The sequence below is a fragment of the Vanessa tameamea genome, chromosome 5 (assembly GCF_037043105.1).
Source record: "Vanessa tameamea isolate UH-Manoa-2023 chromosome 5, ilVanTame1 primary haplotype, whole genome shotgun sequence".
NCBI classification, from domain to species: domain Eukaryota; kingdom Metazoa; phylum Arthropoda; class Insecta; order Lepidoptera; family Nymphalidae; genus Vanessa; species Vanessa tameamea.
Window position 1 is genome coordinate 2,265,716 of NC_087313.1, and position 14,072 is coordinate 2,279,787.

The 14,072-nt window shown below is 31.8% G+C and overlaps 1 protein-coding gene across 1 annotated transcript; it reads right to left on the reverse strand.

The window, feature by feature from the left end:
• Window positions 1–818: 818 nt before the first annotated feature.
• Window positions 819–10,552, reverse strand: LOC113392517 (uncharacterized). The gene is made up of 2 exons (XM_064220781.1): window positions 9,059–10,552; window positions 819–2,382 (listed from the first exon to the last, which is right to left on the reverse strand). Exons 1-2 carry the CDS (start codon window positions 10,537–10,539, stop codon window positions 873–875), a joined length of 2,991 nt encoding a protein of 996 aa, XP_064076851.1. The 5' UTR covers window positions 10,540–10,552; the 3' UTR covers window positions 819–872.
• Between the last annotated feature and the right edge of the window lie 3,520 nt (window positions 10,553–14,072).

Sequence of the window (14,072 nt, forward strand, 5' to 3'; positions counted from 1 at the left end):
AAGGACCAAGATAATAACCGAATCGTTTATTGAAAACAAATTTTGGAGTGTGTAAGCAACAAATGTTATTTTTGCGTCGTTTGACAATAGCAGTGTAAGGAATCCTCTTATGTTGGTATAGAGTTAAGTTTAAAACGAATAATTGTCTTACGCTAATTTTAAATAATTGAAAGAGTAATATTATTTTAGTATGTATTTTTATTATACATTTTGACAATGTAACTTTGTTGGCTTTTATGAACGTAATATCCGATAAACTCATTATAATAGTTAGTGATGAACTACAAAAATAAAATTGAAGTGAAATATTTAAAGTGAATGACTTCAAAATAACTGTCTTCTTTAAATCTGTATTTATTAATCAGGGGCTATCTTCCAAAACTCATAAATAATACAAATTTGAGCAAAAGGATTACTATATTTACTGTTCAAAGATTTTATTTCATCAAAATCAGTTCCGTCTCTCAAAAGTAATAACACGTTCAAGTTAAAGTACGTATATACGTACCTACTCGTACCTACCAAACATTTGTTTAATGTTATTTTAGGCGTACACGTATAAGGAAGTGGCCACAAACATAATGAATAAAACACATTCTAGATTTGTTTAAAAAACACTCAAGGTCTACCATTGCTAATATTGCTAAGTTTTAGGATTTTTTATAGTTCCATGTTTATAACGCTTTAATTCGGATGTAATCGTGGGACACAATACGTACAATTCATAATAATTGGAATCGAAATAAGACTAACTTATTTAATATTATCTCATTTATCTACATTAACTTTTATAACAGAAACAAAAATAGTAAAAATACATTATTAAAAGTATGTCTTAATTTTTAAAATACACCCGATAATATGAACTATGTTTAGGTCCTTGACACAAATTCTACATCCACGTTAGCTAATCTAATGTTAACTTGTTCTTTTTTGTATTTCATACCTTCTTTTGAAATGTTTGTTTTAATAGTGAAATTTCTTAATAAATATATCAAGCCAGTCTTAGCTTGTAATTGCGCGTATCTCTGTCCAATACAAATTCTATTTCCTTTTCCAAAAGGCTGGTATAATATATCAGAAGATGATTTTTGATTTTCCCGTGAAAATCTCTCTGGCTTAAACATTTCCGGATCTGGGTAATATTTCGGGTCATGATGGATTTCGAAAATCGGTGTGAATATTTTAGTTCCCTTCGCCACTTTAATATTACCAACGGGCAAGACAGTATCTTCAACGCTCATTCTAGTTAAAAAACCTAGAGGTGGATGAAGTCGCATAGCTTCAGACATAGCCATTTCCAAGTACTCCATACCAACGACTACATCGAACGTCAATTTATTATCATTCTTTTCAAATGCCTCGTCGATTTCTTTATGCAGGCGCTGTAGTGCTTCTGGGTGTCTTCCTAACTCTACCAATGTTACGAACATCGCAGATGCTGTTGGCTCAACGCCTGCTAAGAAGAAGAAAAACGCTTGAGCTGCAAGAACTTCGTCAGTGGGCTCCAATTCAACTCCTGTTTCAGGGTCTTTTAACGTTCCTTTACTTTGTAATGATACACACATATCTGCGAAATCGTGTTTTTTCACATTCTCACGTTCTCGTTGACGGAGAGTTTGTTTTATTGCACTAATAAAGAATGGTTCATAATCTTTGAATAGATTTATATTCAATAATTTAAACAGAGGTATACTCAGGTTGGCAATAGCGAACTGAATATTTCGCACAAAAGTTTGCTCAAACGCTTTTTGCGACATTGTCAAGAAAGGAGAATTAAATATTGATTCTGTTGTGACGCCGAATACAGCACCGCAAATAGCCGCGCTGCAAAATGTTGCGAGATTCTTAAATGTATTCCCTTTTTTTAAATCTGGATTCTCTTTTAAGTAATAGATGAAATCTTGTGCACTTTTTTCCATTATGTAAAACATGCTTTTTAGCTTCGTTGAAGTAAATAAAGGTGTCATACTCTTTCTCATCAGCTGCCATTTCTTCCCATTCATGAATAGAATGTTATTTGCCAAAATATCACTTTCATTGGGTTCAATTCCTCTATGACTGAAGGCGTTGAAGTTTGTCGTTAATACATATTGTATGTTTGTAATATCTCTGACATACAACGATGGAGTGAGCAGAGTGCCAAATCCAACGGCAGGTTCGTTAGGGTATTGCTTATAAATGTCGTGTAGGTGCTCAGTTAAAGACTTATCCTTCGTTATGAAATCCCAAAACACTCCAAGTACTTTGTTCTTCTTGTAGAATCGCACACCACGTTTTGTCCAATATCTCTCGTTATATTTACCGTTCCAGTAAATATAGCCTAATATTATGATGGCTAGACTAAGTATAAGTTCGAGGAACATTATTGCGTTTGTCCTCCTCCAAGCGAATTTAATTAATGACAAACTTTGTACGTATCTTCCTTTATATATAGATTGTGATATCATTTTTTCCCGTTATCATTTGTGAAGCGGTATTATTTATATTTTTTGTGCGATGACTTGCTGATTTAATAATACACTCGAGCCCATGCCGTAGTTATCATCTCAATAGCATCTAAAAGATTCACGGAAAATGACCCTGCCGCATTTTCAATGTCGTTCATCATTTTCTGTACTAAAATCTTCCAATAATGACTATTGAGGGTTTTAATTATCCCTTGATCAATAGGTTGAATCACCGATGTTGTGTTTGGTGGTAAAAATGCCAGTTTTATGTTGGTCAAATTTTCAATTTTAGGATGAGCTGGGCAATTGTCAATAAATAAAATGATCTTCTTTTTTTTATTTCTTAACTGGTGGTCCCATTTTCGTAGAACGTTTTCGAAAATATCTGAAGTCATCCAGGCCTTTTTATTTGCTTGTTAGTCAACTGGTAAAGATTTAAAATTTTTGAAACACGTGGGCTTTTTTGCCTTGCCTATGACCAATAATTTTCTTTTTTCCCCTGCCATGCTTGATGCAATAAGCACGGTAATTCTATCTTTTGATAATTTTCCACCTACGCACATTTCTCCTTTAAATTTCAATATTTTTTCAGGCGTTAGCTTAAAAAACAAACCTGTCTCGTCTGCGTTCCATATTTGGCTATTATATATAATTATATATAATTATCTAGCTAACATATATAAACAAAAGATATGAAAGCTCTTTTGTGACTATGGCGGCCGACTCCGGTCGCAACATCTGCATGGGATTTCCAAGAATTTATTACAAACTATTCAATAAAAACAGTCGCTACGCCCGAACTCGACGTTACATCCAAAGTCGCTATAGCCATATGTTTGTACATACAAACGCAGAAGCAGAAGTATGCTTTAATTCAAGGGACTTAGATTTAACGTCACTATAGACGAATGGTCGCTATAACCAAGGTCGTAAATAAATGAAATCCACTGTATTTTAAAAATCGAATCACTGTCAATAGGGGAAAGATTATTTTAAATATTTTTTCTTCTTATTATGACTTTTTTTGTAAATTTTGTAGACATTTAGGAATATTCTATACTTTTACAAATATTTTGTGTACTTATCTGTTATAGTTTTCACAGCCCTTGCAAACCGGAAACAGCCTTGGAAAACACCCGGAACTTAAGATGACACTTTCTAAGTTTCAGTGTAAATGGCTATATCATTTACACGTGGATATGTACGGTATATGTTTCAATAGAAAAATTACTAGTCCTTATATTCATCTAAATAATGCATTTTAAGTTGAACTAATGATTCTTGATGGTAGTGTAGGATTTATAATTACAAATCTGACTCTATCATCAAACTATATTGCCCTCGCGAGTATACAAACATACATGTGGCTTTTTCCGCCCCACTGATGGTTTTATGTAGAATCATATACAGAAATGGAAAAATAAGAGCTTTTGCATAAATTAAACATAATTTTTTTACACTAAAAAACTGTTTCGGAACATATATGAGATTATTAAATAAATAAAGTTAAAAAGTTTTTATGTCGATCATAATGACTTAATATCTAGTCTGTTCTACCCTTGTTTATGTCAGAAGTTAGGATAGACTCGTCATTCGCAACAGAAGTTTTAATTCCCTCGTTGCTATATCGTTAAAATTGAAGTCGAATAGATGAAATTGATATGTTCATTAATAATGTGTCAGTCTCGACATTTGACAGTTCCTTAGACACTGAAACAAAAATTTTTTAGCTAAACAATTATCTTCGCTTCGCTTCACTCGCGTAGAATATGAATATATTAACAAATTAACTTAAAATATTACGTTAATGTAAGACCTCTTTGTGAACCACATTGGTGTGTATTACAGCCCTTAGGGTAGAATATCCAGAAATGTTTAAATACATATCAACTCGTTTTTAATCGGTAGCCCAAAAGTAAAATTTCATGCTTCTAACTTTAAAAATGACGGACTTCCATTAAATTTTTCAACCCTTATTTCATCCACTTAGTGGTAGAATATCAAAAAACACTAAAATTCGTATTTACTCGTTTTTAATCAGTATCCCAAAAATAAAGTTTCGTATTTTTAACTTAAAAAATGACTGACTCTGATAAAATCTTTCAACCCTTATTTCACCCCATCAGTGATAGATTATCTAGAAAAGCATAAATATATATTTAGTCATTTTTAATTAGTATCCCAAAAATAAAGTTTCATGTTTTAACTTAACAAATGACGGACTTCCATAAAAACTTTCAACCCTTATTTCACCCCCTAATTGGTAGAATATCAAAAAACGCTTATATTCGTATTTACTCGTTTTTAATCAGTATCTCAAAAATAAAGATTCGTGTTTTTGACTTAATAAATGACTGACTCCCATAAAATCTTTCAACCCTTATTTCACCCCTTATCGGTAGAATATGAAGAAATACATAAATAAGTATCTACTCCTAAATCAAATCAAATTAAAAAATCAGTATCCCAAAAATAAAGTTTCATGTATTTAACTTAAACAAATAAGGACTTTCATACATACTTTCATCCCTTATTTCACCCCCTTAGGAATGGAATATGCAGAAACGCTCAAATGTTTATGTACTCATTTTTAATCAGTATCCTAAAATAAAGTATTATGTTTCCAACTTAAAAAATAACGGACTTCCATACAAACATTCAGTCCCTATTTCACCACTTTAGGGGTAGAATTTCCAAAATTCGCTCCTTAGTGGGTGTCATGATATGTTAGTTTATAAGTGTACATATAAGTTTTATGCTTCTAGTTCTAAAAATAACAATACTTTCAACAACTTACAAAATTTCATGCCCCTTTTGAACCCTTTACAGCACGTTTTTCCAAATAAAAAGTAGTCTATATCCTTTCTCAGGGTCTAGATTATTTGTGTACCAAATTTCATTAAAATCGGTCCAGTAGTTTTGGCGTGAAAGGGAGACAGACAGACAGACAGGCAGAGTTACTTTCGCATTTATAATATTAAATTAATAATATGGATAACGCATTTATAATATTAAATTAATAATATGGATAACACATTTAATTTTATTTTCTAGTAAACGATAAATAGCATAGTATGGTTTTGTTTTTCAATATTTTTAAGCGACGAAGAGAAAATTTGACTTTATCGGAACTCCTTTAAATAAATTATATGTTCTATGTTAGAAACAAATATAAAAAGAAATTAAATTTAGCACACAGTCCTGGTGACAATAGAATCTGATACGCTCCCCTTTTATGGAATAAATTAGAGTTTGTTTTTAAAATATTCTTTTATTTTCGCGTCGAGCGTGAAGTGCAGGTTTCCTTCAATATTTTAGTTGAATATAATGACGGTGTTATTTTACTCTTAAATTTTCTTGTGTAATAAAATAACAGAAGTGTAATAATATACATATAAATAATTAATAACGCTATTTAGCTAAGATCTAAGAGGTTGTTCAAGGACGTCGCTTAAATGAGACCGTAAGCAATAAGACCTTCTTTGTTACCCTACTGGCAGTGCATATGACCACAACTATACCCTGAACTTCATTGTCCACGTCCATATCCATGTCCTTCATTGTAAAAATTAAAATTTATAAGAGAGTTGTCTACTTATTACTTATTAATAATAAATTAACATATGGGTTTTACTTATAGAATTTTTCAAAATAAAGAACTCGCTCACGACACAGATGTTTAAGTTTTTGTTTGATATAAAAATTTAAATATCGTTATAATGTTGGCGGTGCATTGGGATGTGGGGAATAGTTAATATTTTTTACAGCGCCATCTATAGGCGGTGGTGACCGAGTACCTTCAGGTGGCACTTTTATAAAAAATCCCGCCAGAATATAGCTAAATAAGAAAGATAAAAAATAAATATTGTGCAAAGGCAAGCCGAAAAACGACTCGCATTCGTTTAGTGATTACGTATTATTACACGTTACTATTGCATAACGCAACTATAAAGTTGTGAAATAATTTTAAATGTTATCTACCTATTGTACGGTACATGGGTACATATACACTGAATATGTAAAAAAAAATAAACTATTAAATAATAATATATTTTGTTATAAAGTTTTTAATTCACATAAAAATACATCATACAAACATCTTCGAATTTATTTCTTTTTTTTTATATTAAAGAATTAAAAACGAACCCGATGGTTTTTTTCACGGGTTTTTTTTTGTATATAGAGATTTTATTTTCCGAACCCGTGGTGAACAGTGGGAAATTTACAGCCTGTTAATGTAAAATGTAATATAAAAATGTACTTGGTTGGAGCTTTGTGCAAGCCCGTCTTGGTAGGTACCAACCACTCCAGAGATGTTCTGTCGCCAAACAGCAATACTTAGTATTGTTGTGTTCCGGTTTGAAGATAAGTGAGCCAGTGTACCTACAGGCACAGGGGTTATAACATCTTAGCTCCCAAGGTTGGTGGCGCATGTTAGTGTGATTTCTTACAGCGTAAATATCTATGGGCGGTGGTGACCACTTACCTTCAGATGCAGAGCCGGGCCATGAGTTTAGGGGACCTGGGCAAATACTACTTACATGTCCCACTTAAGACACACCTGAACGTAGACTTCAATAAAATTAATCGAATGGGTTTGATTAATTGCAGGATTCGCAGAGCTGCAAACCAAATGATCTGATTAATTTAATAGAATGATGGATTCTTTCGCATTATCAAATTAGTTACTCAGCGTTTTTTTTTTTTTTCTAGCCGATTTTGATTTAATTTAATCGAAGTTACTAATTGGGAACTCAATGTTTGTTCCTTTTCCATTTTTCATTACTCTTTTTTTAATGTAAAATATTTCAAACTTTATACCCTTTACGAATATATCTGTAAAGACGAAATGCTACGGTTTTGTTTTTAAATTAAAGTAAGTTTTTATGCATTTCGGGCCAAAAAAGGGCATTCCCCTTTCACCCAAACCGGACAACACAGACAGAATTACTTTCGAATTTACAATATAGTATGGAGTATATAGATATGGATTATTTTGTGTTTTTGATTAAAATAGTTTTAATCAGTTCCGTTTTAATAGTTTTAATATGATGATAAAAACAATATGACTTATTCAGATTTCCAATGATAACTTTTAATTAATTACCTAATGATACCAATATTATTGCTTAAGGACATAATGATAACGTCCAAATGTGTAGATCGAATATTTGAAAACTTAACTGACTCAAACCATAATACACACAACAAAGTAACTCAACGGAAATGTGTAATAGCTACTGCGAAACTAAATCCAGTGCCGTCGCGTAGTAACTCAACATAGGTTACCTAGTATTCATATTATAATATAATATTTATTCCACACAAAAATCATCTTTAAAAAACAATTATATGATTGATCTATGACAAAAGTCTTAATGTATAATAACATGGCCATCAAACGAAACACAGATCAAGTACTGGCTGTCCTAGATAGACTAATTAAATTTCCTGTGTTAAGCATAATCATTCCTGTCCCCGAAAGTTGAAATAATTAAAATACATTAGAAATATCGCCTAGGTAATTACAAAACGTATCTTATGTAAAGTGTTTGTAAGTAAATAATATGGAGATATGTTTTTTTTTGTGGGTGCGTGAGTGTACGTGCGTTTTACTGTATGTGCGTGTGCCCACGTGTGTGTGCGTGCGTGTGCGTGCGTGTGCGGGCGTGTGCGTGCGTGTGTGTATGGGTCAGTTGAAATTAGGTTATAGAAGTAATGTATTTTTCTGTTTCATCGTACGTCTTGTTAAGCAAGAACACAACATTTTTTTACACTGAGCTAGTGGCAATTTATATATAGACAGGTCTGCATTTGGCTTATTATACAAGTAAGGACCAAGATAATAACCGAATCGTTTATTGAAAACAAATTTTGGAGTGTGTAAGCAACAAATGTTATTTTTGCGTCGTTTGACAATAGCAGTGTAAGAAATCCTCTTATGTTGGTATAGAGTTAAGTTTAAGACGAATAATTGTCTTACGCTAATTTTAAATAATTGAAAGAGTAATATTATTTTAGTATGTATTTTTATTATACTTTTGACTTCAAAATAACTGTCTTCTTTAAATCTGTATTTATTAATCCGGGGCTATCTTCCAAAACTCATAAATAATACAAATTTGAGCAAAAGGATGACTATATTTACTGTTCAAAGATTTTATTTCATCAAAATCAGTTCCGTCTCCCAAAAGTAATAACACGTTCAAGTTAACGTACGTATATACGTACCTACTCGTACCTACCAAACATTTGTTTAATGTTATTTTAGGCGTACAAGTATAAGGAAGTGGTCACAAACATAATGAATAAAACACATTCTAGATTTGTTTAAAAAACACTCAAGGTCTACCATTGCAAATATTGCTAAGTTTTAGGATTTTTTATAGTTCCATGTTTATAACGCTTTAATTCGGATGTAATCGTAGGACACAATACGTACAATTCATAATAATTGGAAACGAAATAAGACTAACTTATTTAATATTATCGCATTTATCTACATTAACTTTTATAACAGAAACAAAAATAGTAAAAATACATTATTAAAAGTATGTCTTAATTTTTAAAATACACCCGATAATATGAACTATGTTTAGGTCCTTGACACAAATTCTACATCCACGTTAGCTAATCTAATGTTAACTTGTTCTTTTTTGTATTTCATACCTTCTTTTGAAATGTTTGTTTTAATAGTGAAATTTCTTAATAAATATATCAAGCCAGTCTTAGCTTGTAACTGCGCGTATCTCTGTCCAATACAAATTCTATTTCCTTTTCCAAAAGGCTGGTATAATATATCAGAAGATGATTTTTGATTTTCCCGTGAAAACCTCTCTGGCTTAAACATTTCCGGATCTGGGTAATATTTCGGGTCATGATGGATTTCGAAAATCGGTGTGAATATTTTAGTTCCCTTCGCCACTTTAATATTACCAACGGGCAAGACAGTATCTTCAACGCTCATTCTAGTTAAAAAACCTAGAGGTGGATGAAGTCGCATAGCTTCAGACATAGCCATTTCCAAGTACTCCATACCAACGACTACATCGAACGTCAATTTATTATCATTCTTTTCAAATGCCTCGTCGATTTCTTTATGCAGGCGCTGTAGTGCTTCTGGGTGTTTTCCTAACTCTACCAATGTTACGAACATCGCAGATGCTGTTGGCTCAACGCCTGCTAAGAAGAAGAAAAACGCTTGAGCTGCAAGAACTTCGTCAGTGGGCTCCAATTCAACTCCTGTTTCAGGGTCTTTTAACGTTCCTTTACTTTGTAATGATACACACATATCTGCGAAATCGTGTTTTTTCACATTCTCACGTTCTCGTTGACGGAGAGTTTGTTTTATTGCACTAATAAAGAACGGTTCATAATCTTTGAATAGATTTATATTCAATAATTTAAACAGAGGTATACTCAGGTTGGCAATAGCGAACTGAATATTTCGCACAAAAGTTTGCTCAAACGCTTTTTGCGACATTGTCAAGAAAGGAGAATTAAATATTGATTCTGTTGTGACGCCGAATACAGCACCGCAAATAGCCGCGCTGCAAAATGTTGCGAGATTCTTAAATGTATTCCCTTTTTTTAAATCTGGATTATCTTTTAAGTAATAGATGAAATCTTGTGCACTTTTTTCCATTATGTAAAACATGCTTTTTAGCTTCGTTGAAGTAAATAAAGGTGTCATACTCTTCCTCATCAGCTGCCATTTCTTCCCATTCATGAATAGAATGTTATTTGCCAAAATATCACTTTCATTGGGTTCAATTCCTCTATGACTGAAGGCGTTGAAGTTTGTCGTTAACACATATTGTATATTTGTAATATCTCTGACATACAACGATGGAGTGAGCAGAGTGCCAAATCCAACGGCAGGTTCGTTAGGGTATTGCTTATAAATGTCGTGTAGGTGCTCAGTTAAAGACTTATCCTTCGTTATGAAATCCCAAAACACTCCAAGTACTTTGTTCTTCTTGTAAAATCGCACACCACGTTTTGTCCAATATCTCTCGTTATATTTACCGTTCCAGTAAATATAGCCTAATATTATGATGGCTAGACTAAGTATAAGTTCGAGGAACATTATTGCGTTTGTCCTCCTCCAAGCGAATTTAATTAATGACAAACTTTGTACGTATCTTGCTTTATATATAGATTGTGATATCATTTTTTCCCGTTATCATTTGTGAAGCGGTATTATTTATATTTTTTGTGCGATGACTTGCTGATTTAATAATATTTTAATGATCGAATCACTGTCAAGAGGGGAAAGATTATTTTAAATATTTTTTCTTCTTATTATGACTTTTTTTGTTAGGAATATTCTATACTTTTACAAATATTTTGTGTACTTATCTGTTATAGTTTTCACAGCCCTTGCAAACCGGAAACAGCCTTGGAAAACACTCGGAACTTAAGATGACACTTTCTAAGTTTCAGTGTAGATGGCTATATCATTTACACGTGGATATGTACGGTATATGTTTCAATAGAAAAATTACTAGTCCTTATATTCATCTAAATAATGCATTTTAAGTTGAACTAATGATTCTTGATGGTAGTGTAGGATTTATAATTACAAATCTGACTCTATCATCAAACTATATTGCCCTCGCGAGTACACAAACATACATGTGGCTTTTTCCGCCCCACTGATGGTTTTATGTAGAATCATATACAGAAATGGTAAAATAAGAGCTTTTGCATAAATTAAACATATTTTTTTTACACTAAAAACTGTTTCGGAACATATATGAGATTATTAAATAAATAAAGTTAAAAAGTTTTTATGTCGATCATAATGACTTAATATCTAGTCTGTTCTACCCTTGTTTATGTCAGAAGTTAGGATAGACTCGTCATTCGCAACAGAAGTTTTAATTCCCTCGTTGCTATATCGTTAAAATTGAAGTCGAGTAGATGAAATTGATATGTTCATTAATAATGTGTCAGTCTCGACATTTGACAGTTCCTTAGACACAAACAAAAATTTTTTAGCTAAACAATTATCTTCGCTTCGCTTCGCTCGCCTAGAATATGAATATATTAACAAATTAACTTAAAATATTACGTTAATGTAAGACCTCTTTGTGAACCACATTGGTGTGTATTACAGCCCTTAGGGTAGAATATCCAGAAATGTTTAAATACATATCAACTCGTTTTTAATCGGTAGCCCAAAAGTAAAATTTCATGCTTCTAACTTTAAAAATGACGGACTTCCATTAAATTTTTCAACCCTTATTTCATCCACTTAGTGGTAGAATATCAAAAAACACTAAAATTCGTATTTACTCGTTTTTAATCAGTATCCCAAAAATAAAGTTTCGTATTTTTAACTTAAAAAATGACTGACTCCGATAAAATCTTTCAACCCTTATTTCACCCCATCAGTGATAGATTATCTAGAAACGCATAAATATGTATTTAGTCATTTTTAATTAGTATCCCAAAAATAAAGTTTCATGTTTTAACTTAACAAATGACGGACTTCCATAAAAACTTTCAACCCTTATTTCACCCCCTTATTGGTAGAATATCAAAAAACGCTTATATTCGTATTTACTCGTTTTTAATCAGTATCTCAAAAATAAAGATTCGTGTTTTTGACTTAATAAATGACTGACTCCCATAAAATCTTTCAACCCTTATTTCACCCCCTTATCGGTAGAATATGAAGAAATACATAAATAAGTATCTACTCCTAAATCAAATCAAATTAAAAAATCAGTATCCCAAAAATAAAGTTTCATGTATTTAACTTAAACAAATAAGGACTTTCATACATACTTTCATCCCTTATTTCACCCCCTTAGGAATGGAATATGCAGAAACGCTCAAATGTTTATGTACTCATTTTTAATCAGTATCCTAAAATAAAGTATTATGTTTCCAACTTAAAAAATAACGGACTTCCATACAAACATTCAATCCCTATTTCACCACTTTAGGGGTAGAATTTCCAAAATTCGCTCCTTAGTGGGTGTCATGATATGTTAGTTTATAAGTGTACATATAAGTTTTATGCTTCTAGTTCTAAAAATAACAATACTTTCAACAACTTACAAAATTTCATGCCCCTTGTCAACCCTTTACAGCACGTTTTTCCAAATAAAAAGTAGCCTATGTCCTTTCTCAGGCTCTAGATTATTTGTGTACCAAATTTCATTAAAATCGGTCCAGTAGTTTTGGCGTGATAGGGAGACAGACAGACAGACTGAGTTACTTTCTCATTTATAATATTAAATGAATAATATGGATAACACATTTAATTTTATTTTCTAGTAAACGATAAATAGCATAGTATGGTTTTGTTTTTCAATATTTTTAAGCGACGAAGAGAAAATTTGACTTTATCGGAACTCCTTTAAATAAATTATATGTTCTATGCTAGAAACAAATATAAAAAGAAATGAAATTTAGCACACAGTCCTGGTGACAATAGAATCTGATACGCTCCTCTTTTATGGAATAAATTAGAGTTTGTTTTTAAAACATTCTTTTATTTTCGCGTCGAGCGTGAAGTGCAGGTTTCCTTCAATATTTTAGTTGAATATAATGACGGTGTTATTTTACTCTTAAATTTTCTTGTGTAATAAAATAACAGAAGTGTAATAATATACATATAAATAATTAATAAAGCTATTTACCTAAGATCTAATAGGTTGTTCAAGGAGGTCGCTTAAATGAGACCGTAAGCAATAAGACCTTCTTTGATACCCTACTGGCAGTGCATATGACCACAACTATACCCTGAACTTCATTGTCCTCGTCCATATCCATGTCCTTCATTGTAAAAATTAAAATTTATAAGAGAGTTGTCTACTTATTACATGAATAATAAATTAACATATGGGTTTTATTTATAGAATTTTTCAAAATAAAGAACTCGCTCACGACACAGATGCTTAAGTTTTTGTTTGATATAAAAAATTAAATATCGTTATAATGTTGGCGGTGCATTGGGATGTGGGGAATAGTTAATATTTCTTACAGCGCCATCTATAGGCGGTGGTGACCGGGTACCATCAGGTGGCACTTTCATAAAAAAAAAATAACCCGCCAGACTTGTATGAAAAAAAAATTAACTCGCCGCGTAATATCAATATAGCTAAATAAGAAAGATAAAAAATAAATATTGTGCAAAGGCAAGCCGAAAAACGACTCGCATTCGTTTAGTGATTACGTATTATTACACGTTACTATTGCATAACGCAACTATAAAGTTGTGAAATAATTTTAAATGTTATCTACCTATTGTACGGTACATGGGTACATACACACTGAATATGTAAAAAAAATTAAATTATTAAATATATTTTGTTATAAAGTTTTCAATTTACATAAAAATACATCATACATACATCTTCGAATTTATTTCTTTTTTTTTAATATTAATGAATTAAAAACGTACCCGATGGTTTTTTTCACGGGTTTTTCTTTTGTATATAGAGATTTTATTTTCCGAACCCGTGGTGAGTTTTTTACTTGATTATAAATAAGTAAACTCTACACGTCTACATTTAACAAAGAAATTTCCATTTGAATAAACCTGTTACTCAACTCAAGGTGACCTAGGATTTAAATCGAAACAAGATAGTCTTTCGCGACGGGGAT

What these genes read in the sequence shown, in the direction of transcription:
- LOC113392517 (XM_064220781.1), bottom strand. Translation starts at nt 10,539, where the DNA reads ATGTTCCTCGAACTTATACTTAGTCTAGCCATCATAATATTAGGCTAT. An exon ending in AACGTGGATGTAGAATTTGT is followed by an intron (nt 2,383 to 9,058) that starts GTCAAGGACCTA and finishes ATTCGCTTGGAG; the next exon opens with GAGGACAAACGCAATAATGT.